This window comes from Myodes glareolus, chromosome 4 (genome assembly GCF_982192425.1).
Source record: "Myodes glareolus chromosome 4, mMyoGla1.1, whole genome shotgun sequence".
NCBI classification, from domain to species: domain Eukaryota; kingdom Metazoa; phylum Chordata; class Mammalia; order Rodentia; family Cricetidae; genus Myodes; species Myodes glareolus.
In genome coordinates this window covers 107,691,806-107,717,723 of record NC_142029.1, presented here as the reverse complement: position 1 = coordinate 107,717,723, position 25,918 = coordinate 107,691,806, and the positions used below count along the sequence as shown (strand labels likewise).

General features: G+C 38.2%; 1 protein-coding gene across 1 annotated transcript; it reads left to right on the top strand.

Annotated features, from left to right (window-relative positions):
• Positions 1-2,221: 2,221 nt before the first annotated feature.
• On the top strand, positions 2,222-24,000 carry Chordc1 (cysteine and histidine rich domain containing 1). Its single transcript, XM_048434250.3, has 11 exons — positions 2,222-2,432; positions 6,082-6,131; positions 9,838-9,894; positions 10,695-10,852; positions 12,668-12,771; positions 13,504-13,562; positions 18,710-18,780; positions 19,703-19,808; positions 21,848-21,967; positions 22,484-22,546; positions 22,775-24,000. Exons 1-11 carry the CDS (start codon positions 2,369-2,371, stop codon positions 22,919-22,921), a joined length of 999 nt encoding a protein of 332 aa, XP_048290207.1. The 5' UTR covers positions 2,222-2,368; the 3' UTR covers positions 22,922-24,000.
• The last annotated feature ends 1,918 nt before the right edge of the window (positions 24,001-25,918 follow it).

Here is a 25,918-nt window from a genome sequence, read left to right as displayed (position 1 = left end):
TCAGTGAAAGACAACTAACATTAAATATTAAGACTACTTAAATGATTCATCTAACAACCCCACAATGCTGTGACCCTATGATATGCAACACTGGAGCTGGCCAAAATAAAAACTTTAGAGCTTCTCATCCATTTCTTATTGTTTATGATTAATTTCTATGGTCTACTATAGCAGATATCCGTGGCTAAAATAAAAATGGTACCACCTCTTAGAAATTAATTGGCAATATATATTCTTTAAAAACTTAGAAGTATTTAAAAGGCTTATGCCCTTTACACAGTATTAGTTACTTCCTAAAGGAATAGAAAAAAATAAATAAACAATAAATTCATTATTGATGGGCATAACTAAATTGGTGAGTGTAGGAGCCAGCCATGATAAGCTAAATAGAAACAGACCACCCAAAGGAAGGTCTTTACTTCCAACCATCATTGAAAGACCCCTGATATGGGGAGACTCTCACTCAAGTCTCAGGATAACACAGCCCCCCCCAGTAACTCACAAGAGACCATCCTTGCTGCAATCACATGAGGTTTAATCAACAGGAAGACAGGAAACAGTGCACTGGGACTGAGACTCAACCCACGCAGGGGAAGAGTTCGACCCTGAGTGACCAGAAGGGCTTTTTAAGGGAAGAAACCACAGCCCAGTAATCCAAAGGGGTAGGGAGGTCCAGTGGTGATCAGTGGGGGGCGGGCGGGGGGGGGGGGGGGCGGCAACTCCCTGTTCCTCAAGGTTATTCTCAAGATTATAATCAGCTAGTTCCTGAAACACAGTGCCCCTAAAATACCAATGATAATCACAAGGGGGAAACTCCTTGTTTCTCAAGATTATTCTCAAGATTACAATCTAACTTTATCTTCAGCTAGTTCCTGAAACACTGAACCGGCTAATCCTAGATTTCTGATTCTTCCCTCCCGGCTTAGATTTTTTTGGCTCTATTTGTTTCTGCTAGGGGGATCTGGATTTATCCAGGTCTTTCATCATCACCTGCTAGAGTAGGACTCGGCCGTTGATAAGTTTAATGGAGGCCTGAGTCTCAGTAGTTTACCCTGAAGCGATACTTGGTTGCAGGAAGTACCACAGACCAAGATTACCCGAACACCACCCAACAACAAACCATCCAAAGGAAATGCCTAGCATTCCAACTGTTATAGATAGGATCACCTGCCAGCACACACTCACCAGGACACTCCTAGACAAATGTCAGCCAATCAGGGGTCTTGAACCTCAGAAACCCCTCACCCCACCTTTACTACTATAAAAACCCAACTCTAACTGAGCTCGGGGCTCTCCCTTTATTCCAATAAGGAGAGAATGAGTTTGCAAACTTGCATAAAATAAAGGCTCTTTGCTTTTACATATGGGACTCGGTCTCCTTGTTGGTTTGGGGGGAACTTAGCAGATTTGGGCATAACAGTGAGATTATAGGAGAACGTGTAAATGACAGAATTCAACAAACATCCATCATTCCTAAGAATGACTTAGCAATGACATAAAATGGAAATCATCTTAGGTTAAAGAAATACATAATTTTATTTATTTTGAATACATAAACTTGATATCTAGAGGTATTAAATGGATATGGAAAAATAAGAAGTCTTATTATTGGGATGTAAGCAGGTCTCCATTAATACTAAAAATGAAGTCTTATTATTGGGATGTAAGTAGGTCTCCATTAATAATAAACTTGGGCTCGTCGGAAAAGTACACATCTTTTTGGTGTATCTCATCAACGGTGTTTGCTATTTCAAAAGTATCTGCTCAGGATAATACTGCTTGTATGTTGTCTATTCATGTATGTGCTTTGTACAATGGACCTGAAATTTTACTGTATGAGACCGACTGATGGACCGGTAAGTGGCAGCTAATGTGAAATAGCAACTTAGAACTGGAACGGACTGCGGCTGCGCAGATCCGGACCCAGAGACCGGTTAAGGCGGCGGTCCTCACCCTCCTCACTCACCCTCTGCCTAGAGAGCGTCTGCACGGAGGACCTGGGCACGCGCTGCCTCCGGCCCACGAACTGCGCAGCACACACCACCACCTCCCAGAAGATGCGGGGCACAAAGGGAGGGTGGCTCTCGTGGACTTCCGCTTCCGACCCCGGGTGTCTCATCTATAACTGTCCGGGTCCACCCCCACTGTGCTCTCCCGCGGGAGTCCGGCGGGGAATCTACCGACCAGCGCCTGGCTCGGGCCCAGCTTCTCGACTCTTCTGCGCCTGTGCAACCCGAACGTTCGCGAAAATTCCTGAAGCGGCACCGGCGGCTACCGGAAACCAGCGCCGTCCTCTGCTGTAGTGCTGGCGATTGGCGTGGTGATTTTCTCTTAGTTCCGGCGGTGTGAGTTTCACCTGGGAGACTGAATGGCGCTTCTGTGTTACAACCGCGGCTGCGGCCAGCGTTTCGACCCGGAGACTAATGCGGACGGTAAGGAGGACCCTGGCCCTGAGCCTCCCCGCCGCTCGCCGGCCCGGTCTCAACCTCCCGCCGTTCCGGGAGCCTCCACGTGTCTCCCACGCCTAGGGCTGGCCGCTGCTGTCTCGGGTGCCTCTCATCCCTCACCGGGCACCCCCTGCACCTCCTCAGCTCCGGGGCTAACGTGACCCGGTTTACGCTTTGTCACTGCCTTGATTTCTGGGCGGGGAGGGCCAGGGAAGTGGGCAGTAGACCGGTCTCGCATTGGACTTCTTGTCGCATTTTGAGTGCTAGTGAGAAGCGTATCGTCACTCGTTCAGCCCACCTCTCCTATTTACTTGCCTTCTAAAGAACTGTGCTTGCTTGCGGAAATGACTCTCACACATCTGTCTCACAGTAGCAACGTTTTCGGTATAGTTTTGGCTGGGGCCTGCAGTTTTAAACCACGCCGACCGGCATGAAATGAGCCCCAGTGGTGCTCCAAAAGCCAGTGTGCTCTAATTAAGAATGTACAGTGAAAGCAAAGCACCTATCCAGGGTGAACCCAGAGGTATGAGTCTCGTCATTGAGTGGGATAATTATGCAGATTATTGGACTACTGTGGAAAGTGACACTTGTCTCAGATTTACCAGGCATGTATAATATACTTTTTATATACAAGGTATTGAACTGTCACTTCGTTATATAATTTAACTACCCTGTGAAGTATCTCGCTTCAGAGCAGAGTTCCGCGTTGTGAGACGTTTAAAACCAGTACCTTAAAGGTCTTTTTCGCGTTTGAGGTGTTTGAAATATTTATCTTGGTATCCATGTAAACTGATGAGTTTTTTCTAAATACAGGATTTAAAAGTAAAGATGAAGCCACGCTACAAGCACTTGTTAAACTGCTGTGGTTATGTGCACATTTTACTTTAATACTAAATACACTGCTGCTTTAGGTAGCATGGGGCAATGTTTTTAGGGTACTAGAGTCTAGTCCAAAGTTCAGGAGTGGTACCAACTTGTTCCTGAAAAAGTTAGTCTATCCACGTGTGGAATGGTGTATTACATAGAAAAACCAGTGTAGGAAAGCCACACGAGTAAAGAAGTAGTCATCGATTTGGGGTTTTAACAGCATCACCTACAGCAGGGAACTCTAGTCACCTGGAGAGAAATGTGTTCACTTTAGCAAAGTTGAAATTGTTTTAGAAACTAGGGATAAATGTCAAGTAAATTGGTTGAATGAATGGCGTTGATAACACTGAATTTAAGAGAAAGTTTTTTGGAATGGGAATAATTTGATCTTTTACGTTGAAATTATAAATTAAACTGTTTATGTTGAAGGTACCCATGTGGTCTATGCTCTCAGGGAGTGCAGTGATGCTGTTTTATTTGTAAGAAACTGTAGGTCTGTACGCAGTCTTCCCATGTATAATAGTGTAGTATAATTTCCACGTTTAGTGACTTATTTCATCCCTTTAGTTTTGTTTTTGTTTGTTTTGTTTTGCCTCGAATGCAAAAATTAGACTCTTTTCAACATGATAGAACGTTTTAGTTTGTGATTCAAGTACATGTTATAAAGAAATATGAGTCATAGCTTACGTGTGTTAAGTACTCTAAAGGAGACATGTTTGCAAACAGCACAGCAGCTGCGAGTGACAAATGAAGATTTCAACTAAGCCTAGTGTAAAAAAGCCCTTCAATATAGCCACTAGTCTATTGTAAATAGGGATTTCGGCAACACTGGTAAGCCTGAGAAATGCTAGAGGAGGTTCTCCTGCCCATCTAATGTCATTTCCTTTTGAAATACAGTTAACTCGGTGCTGTTTACATGGTGAAGATGCAGCTGTCCTGTTGTCCAGCTGTGTTTATACATCGTATACTTTATGGTACTGATGGTAGTGATTGCACATTAAATTAAATGATCTGCTATTCCCTCTCAACTTCATATCTTTGTTCGTACACATTTCCATGCCCAGCTTCCTCCTAACTCTGCAGTATGTAACTGGTAGCCTCTTCCTAATCTGTGGGTTCTCTTTGTGTTCCATTCCATTAGCTAGTACTTTGTATGCATAACCAGCATTTAGTAAAGAAGTAATAGGAGATAATAGTAGAGGGTAGAGAGATTTCAGGGCAATACAGGGAGTCAGATTGTTGGGAAGCCGGGGCAGGGTGCGGGGAACTAAACTTGGAAGTTTGAGTCAAGTAAGAAAATTACAGAAGAATATAAGTGCCTTTCTCTAACATCATGGTGTACTGCATTCTCAGATAACGTGTGTTTATTACAAATAAAATACTCCACATTGCTAGTGGTAATAAACGTATTTTGTGTACGAGTTAAATAAGTTAAAATTTCTGTAATATGGAGAGAGACCAGAAATATAAAATGATCAATAGCAACCATGAAATATATTATTATAGAACTGAACTCTGGCTTGTATCTAGGAATTACTTGTTAAGAATGCTAATGTAGCAATTAGGTATTTCTGCAGTTATTAAAATGTTGAGTTAATTCTTTTTCATAATATCTTTTTAGCGAAGCTTGGGCAATTTTTATGGATCAGTTTATAAGTATACTTAAATTTGATATTGTTGCCGGGCGGTGGTGGCGCACGCCTTGAATCCCAACGCTTGGGAATCAGAGGCAGGCGGGTCTTTGTGAGTTTGAGACCAGCCTGGTCTACAAGAGCTGGTTCCAGAACAGGCTCCAAAGCCACAGAGAAGCCCTGTCTCGAAAAACAAAAACAAAAAACAAAACAAAACAAAAAACAGAAAGAAAGAAAGATATTGTTTTGGAAAGATGGGAAGGAGAGCTGCGAAATTCTGTGCTCAATGTGACGTGGCTGTTCCAAACATGCATGCAGCAGCCGTGGTTGTCTGCACAAGACTGCCCAATACAACATTGTCTAGTTCATATTCCAGCCCAGAGGGAGAAGGAAAGTCTGTGCTTCCCCCAGGCTAAGCTGAGAAGCTGTTGGCAGATGATGGCAGCTGGGACAGGAATGACTTCTTCAGGGGACTGGCTAGTGAGGTGCATATAGACAGCACTGGTTGGGCTCAGTGGGGGTGAAGTTCTGGGGAAGGGAGGTGGGTAGGTGAGTAGGTGGAGGGAGCAAGTGAGGAAGGTGGGTACAACTGAGATAATTTGTGCACATGTATGAAATTCTTAGAGAATAAAAAAAAGATATTGCCAGAATGATTAGGACTTAAAGTTTAGTAGTAAAGAAGTTTTATTACAAAAGATGAGAGAATGCAGAGTAGTGGTTCTCAGCCTGTGGGTCACAGCCCCTTTAGGACCAAATGGCCCTTTACAGAAGTCTCCTAAGACCATTGGAAGACAGATATTTCCATTATGTTATGAAGTAGTAGTAAAATAGTTTTATGGTTGGGGGGAGTCACCACAGTATGAGGAACTATATTAAAGGTTCACAGCATAAGGAAGGTTGAGAACCACTGCCACAGGGTGTTCCCGAATGTTATTCTTGAACAGTTCTATATTTTGTCCCTGTATATACTCTTAGAGATTTAATTGTTACTTTTTTTAATACAAAAACTTAATGAAGTGTTAAGAGTAATTTGCCTGCTTTTGGAAAAACGATCAAACCCTAACCACCCTAAGGAGGGATACATAAACTTGCAATTGATAAACAGCTGTGTTGTTTCCTTTCTCTGTTTTGACCAGATGCTTGCACGTACCACCCAGGTGTACCTGTATTTCATGATGCCCTGAAGGTAGGAACAAGTTACTTTTCAGTTTCTTTATACTTGCATGATAAAGTTAAACATACAATTTTTCTTTCCTGCTTCAGCTTGTCAGTTTTTCTTAATGACCATTTGAGGATGCTTTAAGCATAGTCTTTAAAGACAGAAGATAATAGTCAGTAATATTTCCTCATTATAAAGTTATTTACATTCCAACTCATTTTCTTAATGATTTATTCCCTTCCTAAGTTTGAAGTTAAATAAAAGCAGTTATACTTGTCTTGGTCTTTAGTCTGTCAATGCTGGCTAATAAGAAAGGCTTCATCTGAATGGTTTAGTTTTTTTTAATATTTATTTATTTATTATGTATACAATATTCTGTCTGCGTGTATGCCTACAGGCCAGAAGAGGGCACCAGACCCCATTACAGATGGTTGTGAGCCACCATGTGATTGCTGGGAATTGAACTCAGGACCTTTGGAAGAGCAGGCAATGCTTTTAACCTCTGAGCCATCTCTCCAGCCCCTGAATGGTTTAGTTTTGTGTGGTTTTGTTTCTTTTTTTGTTTTGTTTTGTTTTTCTGAAACAAGGTTTCTCTGTAGCTTTGGAGCCTATTGTGGAACTAGATCTTGTAGACCAGGCTGGCCTTGAACTCACACAGATCTGTCTGCCTCTCAAGTAAGGGGATTAAAGGCGTGTGCCACCATCTCCTGGCTCTCCTCTGAGTATTATATTGGTTGTTTCAGATGTTTAATGCTTCTACAAGTGTTTTACTGGAAAAGTCATACTGTATTTCCTCCTTTATTTCCTCGGTGATGAGCTGAAGAATCAGAAATACCACAGTGAATTTTTTGTGTGTGTTTGCTTTGTTTTGACAAGGTTTTTGATTTTTTTTAAAAAAATTCACGATTAATATGAGGTGTGCAAGTTCTCAGTAATTTATACATTTTTAGAGAAAGATAAACTTAATTTTGTAAGCATGAGGCTACTTATAATCTTTCCTTGAATATTAACATTAACAGAACTTTTCTCTCAATATTCCCCTTATAGTACTGAAATGTTTTATTGTTGTTAATATAAATTTAACTGCTCATTTCGTTAAGTAGAGAACTATTGGCTTTGTATCAGTACTTGTAGTACCTGAAATTTACTGGGTCTTAGGATCCGAGGTTTATAATGCGTAGTGTAGAATACAGACAGACAACGCAAGTCGGAGAGTGATTGACAGTGCCATCATTCGTCATCCAAGCATGAGACCTAAATTTGGATCCCCAACACATACATAAAATCAAAGTGAAGGGCCTGTCTTTAACCCAGGTCCGGGAAAAGCAGGTCCTTGGCCTTTCTGTCTAGCTAGTCTAGATGAATTATCAAGCTCCAGGCTTTGTAAGAGACCTTGTCTCAAAAAGTTAGGTGGAGAGCAGAGGATTGATTTCTGGCCTCTACACCCACCTTACACATTCACACAGTGAACAGAGCTAATGAAAACCAACACAACTATAGAAATAAGAGTAATACAAACACTTCAGTTTAGGAATAGTTTGGTGTTATCTGTAGAGCACATGCCTACAGAATATGCCTAAGAATCACTAGACTAGAGTTGAAAATTTGAGGACACAAACAAATGTACTTTAGGAGCAAAAATGAGAAACATCCCTATGGTTAGAAAATAGGAGAAAGTAGAAGGGGAAAATGAGAAGTAAAAAAGTACAGTAAGAGGGTAAGGAACAGTAATCAAGAAAGAGAAATACACCTTCATAATCGGTTTCAACACACATAAAGGCTGTTAATGAGGCTAAGAAGATCATAGCGGGAGCTGGACAAAGCACCCTCTCTAACGGTGTTTTCCTCACACAGAACTGAGCAGATAACACAGACTTAGCTGCTTGCACCTTGTTTACATTTTTTTCCATGTACCAGTTAAATGCTAAGTCTCTGTCTCTGTCTGTCTGTCTGTCTCTCTCTCTCACACACACACACACACGATTAAATTTGTTGAATAGTATCAGCACTCTTTAAATGCTGTAAGAGTGTGGTAATTGGTTCATGTGCCTCTTAATCCAAAGTTCACACGAAAAGGAAAAAGAGTAAATTATAGAATATTTAATTTTTCTTTTTAAGAACTGGAAAGATAACCTGATAATACATATAATGTTATAAAAAAGCAAAATTCACTACCAAAACTTCTTTGCGTTAAGCCTGGCCCACATGAATTTAATATAAATTTGGGGCCACAAGGGTACTGTATTTCTATTTCCTTACTTCCTACTACATTAGAGTTAAAATCAATAACTGAACGCCACCTTCATAAGCTGTTTATGGTAAAGTACCTGGTTTTTGAGTGAAATAATTAAAATTAGACCTCTTCCTCAGTGGTATAACACCAGACAAAGAGAAGATGGAGGCCAGCAGAAAAGCCAAACAAGCTTTTAATGAAACCAGAGTACAATGAAACAATCAAGTACATCTCATAGGTGGTGGTGAGGCAAGCAGTGGAAGGAGAGAGTATCAGAACCGGGGCCTCTGTTCTTTTTCCTGTTGGCTTCTATTGAGGATTGAAAAAGAATCAAGATGATGAAGGCTTCTAAAGACCAAAGCAGTCACTTCTCTGGCTAGTCAAGGAGGAATTGTTGATTGAACCTTGCCTTAATGTCATTGGTTTAACTTTCTAGTCACTTAAGGACTGCTCTTATTACCCAGAACCTAAGATGCCTATTTGAGATGGTAGACCGCTAAAATCATTTATTACTATGAGCATGTTTAACTCTGAGTAAGCTAAAAGCCACCCCGCTGATTAATTCATTATAAACATTCTGCCCTGACTCATTTTTAATTTGGTGGGTAGAAAAGGGCATTATAACAAGTGACATCTGTCTCCTTCCCAGGTTTTATAAACTCCCTACTTGAATCCCAAAGAGTCATTTGAGAGTTGGTTAAAACCTTACTTACTTCAGTTGCTTTTGTCTGCTCTGCTTCTGACTGAAAGGTTAGTTTAACTGTTTAGACAGTGCTATAATTGTTACTTAATAGGCTCCCCCCAAGTTAATGACCGTATGCGTCAGAGCCTTTAAATACATGAATTAGAGGGTGGTTGTTTGGAATTTGTAACATCCAATTTTGTGTTACCCCCTCGGTACAGTTTGCTCGCCACTGTACCTTAAAGCGAGTTGGGCAAGAGCCTGGAGATTGAAAGAACACACAAGAGACCTGGCTCATCCAAAGGAGATCAGCTGAATGCCATTTATTCAACTTTGGGGAAATCCTGTTATACCTAGCTGCTGCACAAGGATTTCCGCCCAGGCAGGTGGGGAATTACCATACCAAAGATGAAACAATGCCTTACAGCTAATCACCAGGTGAGGCAAAGGGAGCACAGGAACAAACAGGATATTTTAGCTGGCTGACCAGAAAACTGTCCTCAAGATGCACCCCAGGAGCAGGGACACACCCGGGCACTGCAGAATTGAACTTGGCCCTAGGCAAGAATTCCAGTGAGTTACATCATATTCCAGTAGATGTTTAAAAACTTTTTTTTCTAAAAGTCAAATAATATTAATAAACAAATCAAAAGCTTCTGATTTTCTATTTTAAATAATTGTTTATTTTCAGAGTCATGTGATTAGGAAGCACCTTATGAAAACTGAACTCATGTATGTTTGTATGTGTATATGTCAGGATTCAAGGAAAGAAAAGTTGCACAGTTTTAAGGGTCTGTTTGTTTTTCCTTGTTTTATAGGGTTGGTCCTGCTGTAAGAGAAGAACAACTGATTTTTCTGACTTCTTAAGCATTGTAGTAAGTACTAATTTATTCTTTTTATTTTTCTCCAAGGATATCCTCCTAGAAACTCCAGGTGGAGCAGTCAGATCGCTGCTATCCACTAACTCAGCTATCAGGTCACGCCAAACTCAGCTATCAGGTCACGCCAAACTCAGCTATCAGGTCATGCCAAACTTTACAAAGGGGATTCATCTCTTCCATAGCCTCTAAAAATCCTTTGTTTGCCTTGGAGAATAGGATTTTATTATGTTAAGTACAAACCATGCATACCATATATACATAAATATATTTTACATTCTTGATTTTGGTAGTCCTGAAAAGAAGGAAGGAAGTTAGAGGCAGTAAATTTTATTTATCGGGAAACCAATGAGATGGTTCATTGTTTTATATGGCACCAAGAAAGAAAGCTGTTTCTATATTATAGATGAGAAAAATGAGTTGTAAAAGATTATTCAAGCTAAGACATTTCAGTTTAATAGGAAAGTTGAAACTTAGATTGAGAGTTTTGTTTTAAGGCAGGGTCTCACAAAGCCCAAGTATAAGTGAGGATGACCTTGAGCTGCTGAACTTCCAGCTTTCAAATCCAAATGCTGAGATTACAGCTGAAACTATGCCAGGCTTAGTGGTATTGGAGGTCACACTCAGAGCTACATGCTAGACAAGCACTCTACCAACTGAGACTGCAGCCTGTGGCCTTTTTGAATAGGCTCTGGCATATATACATAATGTGCTTCATAAAGCACCCAGAATACAAACATGCGTAATACATAAAGTAGGTGAAAGCATGACTGTTGGTTTGTGTCTTTTACTGACAGGGATGTACGAAAGGTAGGCATAACAGTGAGAAGCCACCTGAACCAGTCAAGCCTGAAGTCAAGACTACAGAGAAGAAAGAGCTGTCTGAATTGAAACCCAAATTTCAAGAACACATTATTCAAGCCCCTAAACCAGTAGAAGCAATAAAAAGGCCAAGGTATACTCTATACAGCTGCTTATATTTGTAAGACTATGATAATGGTGTTTACCAGTGGTAATTGCTTTTAACATTGTATATAAAGGCATTTCTAATGAGGCCACTGTATGTGTTTTTTCTTTTGACAATAACCCTTTCATTTTTGAGGGCATGCCTTCAATTGGGAAGTTGTACGTCTTCATTTTCTGGTGTATATTTCTCATGTGACATGGTGGAATTCAGTAAAAGAATTGTCCATTTATACAGTTAATTTAAATTGAAGAGCCACAGAGGCCTACAGTAAAGGCCACTTACCATTACTTTCAGGTTGAATATGAATTACTTACTCTCATTGGTACTTGGAGAGTTTTCTGTTTGGTTTGTGATAGCCTGCTTGTCAAAATACTTTAAAAATGGCTTTTGCCTCAGTTTGAAGTAGAATTAGATTGTTCATAATCTCCTTCTGTTCAAACAAGACTATATTCTGAAGCATATTAATGGGTTTACTTGTGTAGCACAAGGTCCTCAACCTACACTTAAATAGTGGTTGTTTTAGAACTTGAACTACAAAATGTGAACTCAGGATTTGGGCTCCAGATATGTCTCTCAGATGAGTTCTTTTTCAATACAAGCCTAGAAATCATTGAAATCAATTGAAGCTTTTATTCACACTATAAATTTACAGTGTTCCCTTTTCCTTATTATACTTAAATAAATTTATAGACTTACATATATAGCACAAGATAAGAATTCTAATTTCTGATGTTTGTTTGCTCATTAATATTTTGAAGTATTGGCTATAGTTCAAGATCAGAATGCTTTTATTCCAGCTGCATTATTAATTCAATCTTAGTAGACTGTCACACATAAGCCTATGCCATTAAAAAAAGTACTGGAAAAAGATAAGAATTCTTTTACACTATAGTTTATGTTTTAATCTGTTACATCACAGTAGAGCTTCCTAGAATATAATAATAGTATGACTTAATACCATTTTTTAAATGATGGACTTCAGATTTATAAGTTCTACTTAAGAGGCTATGAAAAAAATTAAATGTATAATTTTTTTCTTTTAAATCTGTATGGGTATGTTTTGGCTGCATATGTATCTGAGCACTTCCATTCCTGATACCCATGGAGAACATCTGATTCTCCTGGAACCAGAGTTAGAACTCTTGATCCCAATCCTTTGAAAGAATACTATGTTCTCCTAATCAATGAGGTAGCTGTCCATCTTTTAAACGTTTTATTTAAATCCATATGATACATGAGTTAAATGGTTTCAGTGTACTTTATTAATGTTTCCCAGCTTGTCACTGTGAATGCAGAGCTAATTACCTATGATATTTTATTGCTGTATTTATTAATAGTCTTAATATTCACTTATTGTCAGACTTGGAAATTATATATAAAAATCTTAACCATTATGATTTACACTGTCATAAAATTGTATCTAAATTTGGAAGTCTGTATGTCATCTCTCAACATAAAGTTAATTGACTCTACTAATATAGATAAGTATGCTTTCACTTAGTGCTTAAGAATTTGTGCTCAGAGTTTACATTGCTAGTCTTTACTCGCTATAGCTCCACTGTGTAGTAGTGTCTTTTAATGCTAGCAGTGTCTTTAATATTTGAAACTTAATTTCTTAATAGAAGAATCATTTTATTAAAAGTTAAAATGTTGATAGATTATGACATTTGTTTATAAAATACTTTTTTAAGGAATAACTTAACAAATATTTAATGACTCATGGAAGATTTTTAAGGTCGTCAATATTAAGTACAAAGAAATACTTTGGTCTATTGATGATAATATAACTTCAAAATTCTCCAGCCCAGATGAGCCAATGACAAACTTGGAATTAAAAATATCTGCTTCACTAAAACAAGCACTTGATAAACTTAAACTGTCATCAGGGAATGAAGAAGATAAGAAAGGTAAGTCCGTGTTTTTGTTTTCCACAGTCTTCTGTGTAAGAGGTAGCTGTGGAGCACTGAGTGTGTGGAAGTGTAGCACGCTGCAGGGAGGAGCTTACTTCATTCCCAGATGCTGGTGGCACCAGGAAAGAGCATTCAGTTCATCGATTTTGTCCGTGTGCAAACTTAGCACCCCTTCATTTTTTTAACAACTAAATTTCTTCAATAACAGAAATGAGTTTTGTGCTTCCTATAAAATCTATTTTCTTATCCATTGACCTCTGCCTACTATGAAGGGGCGAAAATACCTTCCGTGATTTCTGCTGTATAAGAGCTTTAAAATTGGATAAGCTCTGCATTATAGAATGAAAACACATTATATATATCATTTGGGGGCATATACGCAAAACATAGATGTCCAGCTTTTTGTGGGTTTCTTTCGTTTGGAGAGAAGAATTGTCCGGTAGCTTGTCTTGGATGTTGCTGTGTGATCAAGGGTGTCTTAGAACTCATAGCTATCTTGCCTCGGCCTTCAAAAGGTGCTGGAATGTAGAGCACCAGATCGGCTGGGCTGTGGGTTTCTTTTTCTCTATTTCCTTTTCTTTAAATCATACTCGTTTTATAGAAAGATTATTTTTTAAAACTAATACAACTGTGAGGTTCTATTTTAATATTGTAGTTTTAGATTTTATTCCTCTGTTTTAAAAGAACATAGTTATGAAACTTTGTGTTACCTTTTTTTTTCCATTGCAGAAGAAGACAGTGATGAAATTAAGATTGGGACTTCTTGTAAAAATGGAGGGTGTTCAAAGGTATATATTATAAACTTTGGATTTATGGAGTAAAATTTTAACATGGAAGCAGAGGGTTCTGAATCACTCTAAAGGTAGCGAACACCTGGATGCTAATTAAATATTGGGCACTTCGTTGAACACTAGGACTATAAATACAGTAGAGATTTTCTAAGAGGAACATCTTGTAGAATTATGGGAATAAATCTAATTTGGTTGACAATTACTAAGCACTTGATAATATGCTAGACATTGGTTCAGGGGCTAGAAATAATAGTATCGCACAAAAACCTGAGAAGTAAGTATATTCTTATGTGAGCAAGAGAACAGACTAGGCCATTGAATAATTAATTCAGAAACACCTGAAATAAATTTAATAAACAGAGCCACTACAGAGGTTCCAGTCAGGGGCTACTTAAATAAGATTTGTTGGTGAAGGTCTTTCTAATGCGGTACTAGGTCAGAATTGGGGGGAAGAGGACTGTAAACCTGGGAGTAGAACCATCCCTAGAGGGAGCAGCAGAGGTCGAGCGGCTTTAGAACTGTGCTGCTCAGTGCATGCAAGGTCCCAGGGCTTGGGCAATAATTGAAAGCCATGGGTAAGGAAGTACTCAGGATGGTGAAAGGTCTCAACCAGGATGAGGGTTTGAGCTGCTTCAGACCGTGATGGTAAGCCATTACATTTTGGGGAAGGTGTTTTCTATTTGGTGAGGCAAGCCTGGCGTTAGACTTCATTCCTGTCCCTCAGCTGAGTGCAGGATTATGATTGTGTACCACCATGCCCAATTTAGAGGTAAAGAGATCACTGTCACAAAGGGAAATGGAAGAAGAGAAACCAGCTTGTATATTGTTATAGAAGACCAGGCAGTGTCGTTCTGGAGAGGAGGTTGCTAAGAAATGACTAAATGTGGGGTATGGCTAAACATCGTGAGATCTTTTGCTGTCTTCTGAATACTCTCTCATGCTTTTTCATCGGGAACACTTTTGAGCTTGGCTCCTTCCATTACCAACTACTGCTGTCTCATGGTGAGGATTATGATAACATGGCTTTGTCTGCTTTTTCGTTTTATGATGAATGCTTGGAACAGTGCCTGGCACATAGCTGGTGTGTCTACAATTAATGGTATACTTTGAATACTTGTGCCTTCAAGAATATGGGTAATTAGTGAATTTAGGGTCACAGCCTAAGCCCCAAGAAGCCAAGTTTAGACACCCGTCTTTGATAAGCCAATTTTTCAATAGGTAAATTAATCTGAGAAAAACAGGAAAGTCTTTCTTCTTAATACATGTGATCACACTGGGAAGAAGGACAAAGATCCAGGAGCCCCCACCACCAGTCCATTTTGTGTAAGAGATGACTTAAATGGAGGCCTAGAGGTGTGCATAACTAAGTGGTCCCTGTTGGGAGCAGCCCATTGTTTGTTCTGGCCACTCACCCAAAATAATCACTCAGAAACCATATTATTTGCAGTACTGCTTGGCCAATAGCTTAAGCGTATTGCTAGTTAGTTCTTACATCTAGAATTAACCCATTTCCATTATTTTATATTTTACCACGAGGGTTGTGGCCTACTAGCAAGGTTCCAGATGGCGGGTCACATCTTTCCCCTGTGGTGGCTACATGGTGATTCCGTGATTCCCCCTACTCTTTCTTCCTCTGTCTGCTTGGAACTCCTGCCTTGTCATATTCTGCTAAGTCACTGGCCGAAACAGATTTATTCATTTATCAATAAAAGCTACAAATAGACAGAAGGACTTCCTACACCAGGTCCCAGTCAAGGTCTGGTTCCGCCAACCATAAACTCACCGTTGTCTGGCCTTTCTATTTGACTGGCCCAGGATTTAGGCCTTCTCTTCCAGCATGATATTCCTGTGAGTAATTTCTTTTTTGGAGTCCACTGTTTAAGTAGTCTGTTGGTTAAAATAGGGGGCACAAGTGTCTGAAGCGATAAGAACACGGGCTGCTCCTGCATAGAGCCTAGGCCTGATTCTAACCATCTGTATGGCAGTTCACAACCATCTGCAACACTAGGTCAGGGATCCATTACACCTTTTGTCCTCCCTGGGCTCCAGGCACACATTTGGTGCACAGACATGATTGGGCAAAACACCCATGCTGATAAAAATAATGAAATAATAATAAAAGTGGTATCTTTATCCTTGTCGGACCAGTTACAGTTGAGAGTGAAGATGCGGTGTCAGCAGGTTTGTTTTCCTTCTATGACGTTTGAGATTCCCTTGCTTACTAAAAGTAGAATGGAAACAGAAGTATAACCTCATATGTATAAGATAGAAGTAGTAAGTGAAAGGGGATAATTTTTTTTTCATTTTCAATTTTATTTTTTTAAATGTTTCATTCAATTTAATTTGGTGATAGTCTTTTCATACTCCCAAGCCCTTCCAAATCCTCCTACCCACCCAACTTCATGTTCTTTCTCTCTCTCTCAAGAAATAAATAAATCACCGAATCATAACTGAAAGTGCACACATATAAAAACTGGAATCTGTTTTGTGTTGGTCAGCTCCTCGTGAGCATGAAGCCTGTCCTGGAGCATGGTTGGATTTCCCCCCTTTTCTCACCAGGTACCAGTTGCAAATTGCTTCTTGGTTAGGTGTGCCCAATTTCCTTTCTCCGTGCTGGAATTTTTTCTGATCCCGTCCCCCCTTTTTTTCCAAGTCTTGTGCATGCTGTCACAGTCTCTGTTCATATGTACATAAGTTGTATCTGGAGCGTGCTGTTTCATTGGAGTCATCCACCACTTCTGGCTTCGTAGATTCTTGAGCCTTGAATATTCAGACATCCCATTTATGGCTGAGTGCTCCAAGGTTTCTCATTGTCTACCCACTGTCAGATTGTCTCTCTGTTAGTTACCATCAACCACAAGAAGCTTCTCTGATCTATGGTTAGCAATATGTATTTTCCGTGCGTTTTTCATTTAGCAGAGAAGTAGTCGTTTTCCCCCAGAGCACATGGCCTACCTGTCCAGCCTCAGGTTCTGGCCTCATTAATAGTTTGAGGTGTGGATTGAATCTTCTGGAGTGGGCCTTGAATCCAGTCAAGGCAATTTGTTACGCCCTCATATTTGTGCTACCGTTGCCCCAGTCTCCAGTCTCAACAGAGACTGAGTCACAGGGTTCATAGTTGGGTGCCGTTGGTAGAGAGTGAGAAAGGCAGTACAGGTGGCAGAGTACAAGCGGAAATTCAGCTCAATAAAAGTACCAACCATGGTTGGAGGGAGGTGTATCTCATAAACCTGATTGCAGTAATACAGAGAAAGTAATGGGAATGTCATAATACTGTTTCCTTATATGGGTTGAAGTAAGTGGTGAAAAATTAAATTTTTAGATTATAGAGGATTTAAGAAATATTTAATCTATTTCATTGAAATAGTAAAATTTGTTAGAACTTGTTCACATATAAATTTAAACTTGAGAACTTTCAAAACTAAGCTAGCAGTATCTTCAACTTCTTCACACGATTCCCTGTCAGCACGCATCTTGCTCTCTTTGTCCTTCTTTCCCTTGGGTTTGTTAGATTTGTCTTAGGGAATATAACCATAATCTTGCTGGTTTTGGTGCTTTGTGAATGTCATTGTTGAGCATGTGCTACAATTGATAATTGATTTTTCCTTCCCATTTTTTTTTAATAACACTGACCTTAAACACTTCAGTGTGTGACATACTAGAAATGGGGATTATATGTATGTGTTCAGTTTCAGCAGATACGTAAACATAGGGAGATTTCAAAGGTTGTATAATCTATATGCTTGTCAGTACTGATGAATTGGATCCACTTGTCTCCACATTGGCACATTTTGTCGTATCAGTGTTTTATAGTTCAGCTGTTGTGGTAGAGCATACAGTTTCCTCACTTTGTGTTTCCTTGACCTCAGCGTTGTTACGGTTGCGTGCCCGCTAATGTTCCTACTGCTCAGGTCTTTCCTCTCTGACCACATGCCCGTGATCTCTCCGCTAGCCTTTCTTGTCATCCTTTCTCTAGCAGCCTTGTAGGAACTATTCATATCTTTTAGATCCAGGTCTCTTGTCAGAGGTATTTCATTTGATTTCCACTGGCCTGATGATACCATTGATAAACAAAGGGACTTTTAGTTTTCATGAAATGGAAGTTTTCCTGTTTTTTTTTTCCTTTATTGCCAGTGTTCTACTTTATTTAAGAAGTACTAGTTCTGAGCTACATTTTCTCATGCAGAGGTACTTTATGTGAAACACTGAGTATGGTGGAAAATATGATTTTTTTTTTAAATAAAGGACATTCAAGGAGCATTTGCTAGTCCTTGAGTGAATTTAAACAGGTTAATCTTTTGAGTTTGACCAGATTTTGTGATAACTTCAGAGGTAGAGAGGATAGATGTACAGATTCAGAGATGGAGGACTGGGTCATTTGGTGTCATGGATAAGATAAGAAAAGAGACATTTAGGTGGCAGTAATGATAAGTTCAGATTCTAATACACTGGAATTTATGTACTTAAGGTGATAAACACCTAGTACTTTGTGCCTACAGAAAAGAAACACAGAAAATCTTGGTCTTCTCTACTTTAGTTAATATGATTATAAAATTAGAGAACATACTGCCAGCTACATCCATGTTTTATTAACATAACTTTTTGTGAATTCATCTGTAGAGCCATCATGTACAGCAGCAGTGAGGCCCGGATCTTCCAGACAAAACATGGATGTTTATATAGGTCTGCAGCTCATTTTAACATTTGTAGGATAAGATATCACCATTTCCTGAAACTTCCAGAATTGCTTTTTAGAGTTTCCATATTAGTGATGCCCACACAGAGTATACTAAACACATAAATCATACTCTGTTTGGGGGAGAGTGTAAGTCCCCTGATTCCAACACGTTTCTGTAAATTTAAATATTTGAACCTAATTCATTGTAACCTCATGCCTGAAAGCCTTAAAGCATTTTACTTAGTAAGTTGGCTACCTTTCTGTTTTTTTTCTTTACAGGATTCTATAGTTTATTTATGTTCAAAAGAGAGGCATTTTCCATTTCTTGATGAATTTACCAGTGTTTTTGTAGCTGCTGTTATTTAGGTATTTTCTGAAGGCCTTTTAGGTAACGAGTACTACAGATAGTGTAAGATGCAAGTGTGAGATGAGCAGCTAATTTTTTCTCTCTGTCTTTGTTTTTTAGACATACCAGGGTCTACAGAGTCTAGACGAAGTCTGTGTGTATCATTCTGGAGTACCTATTTTCCATGAGGGGTAATTTATGCATTCCTAATAAAAATTTATAGTAGTGATTCAGAATATTAAACCTTTATATTTTTAAACATTGCCATGCAGATTTTGGAAAAATTTTACCTACATTACCATTTAATCCTTATAATAACCTAAGAAAAGGTCAGAGGCAGTTGCCTTCATTAAGTACAGGAGGAAAATAGAGTTATAATTTTTAAGTAATCATTGTAATTTTTCAGTGTGATCTTATTTAGACTTTGGTTGTGTGCATTGCCTCTACCTCAAGATACTCAGGCCTTAGCCTCCTGCAGAGAGCACTTACAGGCATGTCCTACCAAGTAGCCTGAATTGCTTTTCTTAAAGGACTGTCATTCATTTTTAGGACATTAGAATTTTTGGCCTTGGAGCAGTAAAGCGCCGTCACCCAGGAAAGCCCATGCTTTTCCATAACTCTCAATTTTGAGTTTGTCTCTATATTGTGATACAATCTTCTACTGTTTCTAAATGCTTCAGATGCCTGGAGATCTGTAATTTTTTAGTTACCTGTGCAGGATTTTTCCTCAAGTTAGTAGTGGTGGTTTTCCCTTCTTTGAGATTGTTCATCATGTGTGGAAGCACTAGTTTCTACCTTGTTCCATGGTCTTTAGTGGGTTGTTGAAGTGTGGCTATTGCAGTATTCATTCATATCACTTTTGGTAGCTTCATGAAGGAATTAGGGTGTACATTCTCAGTGAGAAACTAGACTTGGAATTTGTGATTATACATTTATTCAAAAGCTAAGTTAATACAATAAATGTCACCCTGGTTTTTAAATAATTAGTTTTCCTAGTATGTATCCATTTTAACTGATCACTAATAAATACTTGCAAGATATTTAAAGTTGGAGTATTTATTTCTTAATTACATCTGTTATAATGATAACTTTAATCCATTGTCTGATTTAAAGGATGAAATATTGGAGCTGTTGTAGAAGAAAAACCTCAGATTTTAATACATTCTTAGCCCAGGAGGGCTGTACAACAGGGAAACATGTGTGGACTAAAAAAGATGCGGTAAGTCACCTTTCAGGCTCACATATTGACCTGTGATCATCCAAGCCATGTTTAAAAAGATCTGAGATTAGCATGTGTTTATAGCATAAAACTAGCTTTCTAACAAGGTAAGTAAAGCATTGGCATATGTACAAAGTAGTTCATCTCAATCCCCAACAAAATAACCCTGTGTGTATTGATGCAGGTATGTAAGTTTTCAGAAATACTTTAAACCTACTAAAATTGGAAAATGCTTGCCTTATTAAAATTAGTTTCACAGGGGCTAGAGAGTTGGCTTCATGAATAGAGAGCACTTGTTCTCTCAAAGGATTGGGATTCAGTTCCCATCCCATCACCCAGAGACTCACTATTAAATACCATACATGCAAGGAAAGCCTTCACACAAACACAAAGTAAATCTAAAAACGTATTCTACAAAATTAGGTTCACAGCCTTTCCTACTTTGAAAATTGTCTCATAAAAGCACTTCATTAATTTAATGTTACTAAACCAATAGTTAGGCCTCTAATTCTTTTTTTGCCCACAAAATCATTCTACCATACATACGGTCCCTCTATCTAGTGTTCACAGTGGGATTGAATGCCTCTGCTTGCTCTGGGGAAATTTATCAAGGAGGAAAGAGTTGCAGGGCATCGATTCCTATTTCCTAGGTTTATTTTCAAAATATTTTAGGGCTATGAACATAATTCCCTTAAGCTCTTTAAGTTGAGAAAATAAAACCAGTTTGTTACTACATAAAGGTTTGTATGCCAGATCTTATTATTTTAATAACATGATTAATCCAAACATTTTTGTGCCATGCTGACATTGGTAACTTGAGGAACCTTTCTGGTTCATAAAACTTCTACGTTTTAACTCAAGGATGAACTTTCAGGCTAGACATGTGTTCAATCTTTGGTATGTCACTGTTGTCATTTTGAATCATAGATTACTTACCATAAAACTTGCAGAAATATTTTATTAGCAGAAAATAAGGTATGCTTGTATATTATCTCTGATGTCAAAACCTTAAATACTTTGAAAAAAAAATTGTATGCTTCACTTTTTGTTTAAAAGTTAAGAATGTTATTTCTTGGTGAAATGTAACTATTTTTTCTTTCTTTTAAATAAAAGTGTTTCAGGGTTTCCTGAACTGTTTTTGCTAAAATGTTCTTACTTAGAAAAATCATAATTTGTTCATTTGTTTTTGAAATTGATACTGTAGTAAAGCACTAGAGAATAATGCTCATTTCCAGACTAGCAGTCAATAGATAATTTCTGTAAATCGTGACGTTTTCTGCATGCTAATATGAAAGGACAAGATAATTTAATAATCATAGGAATAGTTATTAGTTGACTGTGTGTGTGTTCATACATGCATGGTATGATGGTTCTGTGTTTGATGTCTTCTTATGTCGCCAACGTATTCGATGAAACATGGGTTCTCTCTAAGCCTGGAGCTTATCAGTCCAGCTGTGGGATCTTGTGATCAGCCTTCTGGCACTAGGATTACAGAATCATGCTATCATATATAAATTTTTTTATGTGAATGTTGATGTTCCAAACTCAGCCCCTCATGATTGCAAAGCAGGCATAGTACCAACTGAGCCAAGTCCCCAGCCTTAACACCACCTAAAACTCTTCATTTGTACAAAATAAACTCAAGGTTCTCAGACTTTCAAGTTCTTGTGTTGTCTTTGTTTATCTTACCAAACAAATTCCTTTCTCATTTCTGTCTTCAAAGAATGATTCTGTGACAAAACTTAATGGACGATAGAGTATGACGGGAATAAAGTTTAGTAAGGCTTATGAAACTGTCTCCTGAGTGAACAGTAGCCGTATAGCCCTAAAGGAGAAATGCGGGTGTTCTCACATCATAAGCTGTAAGATATTTGTATCACAGTTTATTGTTTAAACCTCTTGGTGGAATCTTTAGATGTGTTACCCCGAAGCATCAAGTGCTTCATTGTGAATGGTGAATTTTCCTCTATTAGCTGAGCGAGTTCTTTTGAAAAGGTTGTGTTGTATCTTAAGATGACAAGGTTTTTATTACATTACAGGGGAAGAAAGTTGTTCCATGTAGACATGACTGGCATCAGACTGGGGGTGAAGTTACCATCTCAGTGTATGCTAAGAATTCACTGCCAGAGCTCAGCCAGGTGGAGGCAAACAGTACAGTGGTGAGTCTTTGAGCTTTGAGTCTTTAACTTTGAATAAAGTTACCCTTAACACATTATTTGTTCATATTTTCTCAGAGTTCTTAGCTCTGATCAGAAAGCTAAGGACTTTTATAGAAACAGAATTTTTAGTGTAAAATCAGTGTTTCTGTGTATTTCTAAAGTTTCTTCTTCAGAACAGTGTGTTCTGAAGTTTTCTAAAAAAAAAAATGTAGTATCTTAGAAGAATCACAAAATACAGGTTTTTCAGTATGAACCTTCCAGTTAATTTTTTTATTCTCCTAATCATTTTCTTAAAGGAAGCAGGAGGTTGGGGAGCCACCATTGACATTTTCTCATGGCTCAAGTAATGTCGTCTTGTCTTTGTAACTGGTGCTTGGTTTCACAAACCTTCACTCTGCTTTGATTAGTTATAACTCTTGACTGGATGTGGTTCAGTGTTTTACTACATACTTAGTGTGTATTAAGGCCTGGTTTTCAATATCTACCACCAAAATAATAAGAATTTATCTATTTCAGTTAAATGTTCACATTGTATTTGAAGGAGAGAAAGAATTTCATCAAAATGTGAAACTGTGGGGTGTAAGTATTATGAATCCACTTATTTTTTTTCCTGATAATGAAAAAAACAAATTTAGAACGAATACTCATGGAAAGCTGATGAATATAACCTTAATGTGTCTATCAAGATACTTAAATTGCATAAAAAATGGCTCCAGAGGCTTGATTTTTGACATTAGAATAAACAAGATGTGTTTTTCTAAGACCAATAAAAGCACCAAGTTAATGTTTACTCTTGATGTGTTGTAGGTGATTGATGTTAAACGGAGTTATGTAACTATGACTGCAACCAAGATTGAGATCACTATGAGAAAGGCGGAGCCCATGCAGTGGGCTAGTCTTGAACTGCCCACAACCAAGAAGCAGGAGAAACAAAAAGAAGAAAATGCAGATTGATTGGAAGAGAAGCAGAAAACTCTTGTCTGATTTAGAGTTCTCAATGTGTGTGGTGAAGTAGTAGCTTGCTGCTGTAACCTTTTTGTTGTTTTTAATCTGCCATTTTAGGGTTATCATGAGTTTCCTTAAAGCCAAAGTCTCTTGATTTTTTTTTTTTGTGCCTCTATCTTTCTTTTGAGTTCCATAATAAGACTTCAAGTCTCCTCAATAGTAAAAACATAGTTGTTACCCCACACACAAAGGGAGGAAAAAAACTCATAAGCATAATTGTAGTATTTCTTAGTAAAAATTATTATAAGCAGAGAAATAAAAGGATTTTTTTTTTATCCTTATATCGCCGTTACCCTTAGAACGGTAGAAAGATGTAATTTAAAAAGTTTAATTGGCCTTTTCATGAACTTTGTTACTGTAATTCTTGAAAATCTTTAAGAAAGGAGTTCTTTGTTTCCCCTATGAGGCGGTTACTTCGGTAGTGTAACCCTGAAGCAGTGTAGTCACTGTCTCTGTGTACTGCTCACAGAATTTGTTTACGGTTCCTTTAATTTCAGAAAGTTACACTGATATCTATAGTTCTTGTCAAGCAGTATAATTTAAGACTATAGGAAATAAAATTAAGTTTATAGAAACATCAATTTGGTTAAAATTCATCATTTCATAAGAGTAAGCAATAATGTTTTGAAAATCTTTTTAATTATTTAAGGGTGTTTTATGATGTTTTGACTAAATTTTATTAAATTTATAGTCTAAATCTCTTAGAGATCATTTCTATCTCCCAGATGAAAACTGTGTCTGTAAAATTGTGACTGTAGCTTTGTTGAGATGTGTTAAGGTGTGTGTGAGGCTTGAGTCTGAACGCCTCTGAGAGCTTGTTTTGAGTCCCCAGTTTACAGCTCTGTTTTGAAGGCGTGGAACTTTTGGGATGTTGGGCCTGGTTGGGTTCTCAGAGTGAGCCTTTAATGATTATACACCCCTGCTGTCATGGCATGGAGCCACCTCTGTTGCACTCAGTGCTGCCTCCCCAGCCATTGTAAACTGTATCCTCTGAAACTGTGAGCCAAAATAAACCTTTGCTCCTTTGATTGTTTCTGTCGTGTGCTGTGGTCAAGACGACAAGAACAAAGTATGTGGTACAGAACAAGTAGGACAGCTGCGTGTTCTATGCTCATGTAGCTGCTTGATTCTTTGGAATTTTTCTAAGGGTTTCATGAAGAGGTTGACAAGTTTACCAGTACAATATTGATTATATGTTATACCTCATTTCTATTAATTGTATGTGACACAGGACATTTATGTTTATGCCGATTACAGCTGTTAATGAGTAGGTTACTTTTTGAGGCACAGCTCAAGGCAAAACTTGTTATGTGAACATTAGAACTCTCGTAAATTGGTGCCTTAAACTGGTATAAATCAAAATGAAAGTTACTTTGGTATTAATGGAATTCTTACAAAGAAAGTATGAATATAGTCAAAATATTATCTTAGTTAATAAAGAATCTGGGTGGGCACTGGAGAGAGCTCCCTTAACAGCACTGGCTGTTGGGTTTGATTCCCTGCACCCATGTGGCAACTTAACGTACTTAAGGGACTCTGCTTCAGTTACAAGTCCCTCTTCTGGACTCTGGGCACCAGGCAAGTGTGTTGTTCACGTTAGACACAGCCAACTGTATGCATCGTTCTGTCTAGTTCTGTCAACAAGTGTAAAGACACAAATCTAGCCTATAAGCTCTGCTGATACAAGGACATGCTAACATTTTTTGGCATTGAAAAACTGGGATCCAAATATTGTCTCTAAGTTTTTAGTTAGACATGAATTCATTTAGAAAAGAGATCTTATTTTCTGCCTGAGGGAAGAGGTTGAATTGGTTTGATTCAAAATATTAATTGTATCACTTACTTTCTGAGACTGTTTTGTTTTCCCTTGAGTAGTAGCTTTGTCTGTTGAGGTAGAACTGTTGAAGCAGATGATGTTTCCTAACCTCAGACCTGGTTGCACAGCACTGTTTTATTTTTTAGTACATTGTGCGGTGGTTACATTTGTGACCATTTAATTGTTAGTTCCTTCCAGAACCTCTGTATGTCACTCAGATAAATATTAAATGAAATCACCTTAAACTCTATGTTAAAGTGACAGTGTTTTTAAGGAAAAACGTTTTACTTTGTCAATTTATTAAGAAAGGTTAATGAAATGCTTGTTAGCTCGAAGACATTATTTCTGTTAGATACGTGCATTTTTATTAAGGCATCAAAACAGCCAAACCTACATATATTTTATACATGTTGTAACTCATTGTAGCATGGGGGCCTTAAATGTTATTTTTCTTGCCTAGCTTTTGCTTGTGCAAAGGAATTAATATCCTAAATTGGCCTGTCTTTTCTAACTGCTTATTTTGAAATAACTTTAGGTTGCCAGGATTATAACACTAGTACAGGAGTTCTATATGGTTAGTATGTCATCTCCCCATATTAAAATTTACATGATAAACAGTTTACAGAAGTAAGACATTAACCTTTACATAATTTAAAATAGAATGGTTAATTTTAACCTTTTTAGTGGAATTCTTAAAGGGAAATTTTTGAAGCCTGTCTTATAATGTAAGCCAGTAATGTAAACAATTAAAACATGAATTGAAATCAGCTGTTTATAGGCTGACTGTACATTTACAGAACTATAGTCAGTGCACGGGTTGAGCTTTGTCATTTGTATCTTGTGCTAGGGATTTTGTCTTTACATAGATCTTGTTTGATTTTCTTATCAGTTCATCAGAATGAAGAGAACTATTAAAACATTCTTGCAGATATTTTGAGTTCTGAGTTAGTGCTTCTAACCCTTTTGTTAAAATGATTCTCTGGGAACTGGAGAAATAATGTGCGGTGGTTAAGAGCACTTCAACTAAGGAGGAGCTGAGTTCACTTACCAGCACCCATTGTGGGTAGCTTAAAACTTCTGTAATTTCAACTCCAGTGGATCTGTTGCCCTCTTCTGGCATCTGTGATGAG

Excerpts from the sequence above, each read along its gene's own strand:
- Chordc1 (XM_048434250.3), top strand. The coding sequence starts at position 2,369 with ATGGCGCTTCTGTGTTACAACCGCGGCTGCGGCCAGCGTTTCGACCCG. Across the intron at positions 12,772-13,503 it reads GAATGAAGAAGATAAGAAAG|AAGAAGACAGTGATGAAATT; the intron begins GTAAGTCCGTGT and ends TTTCCATTGCAG. Across the intron at positions 18,781-19,702 it reads GTACCTATTTTCCATGAGGG|GATGAAATATTGGAGCTGTT; the intron begins GTAATTTATGCA and ends TCTGATTTAAAG.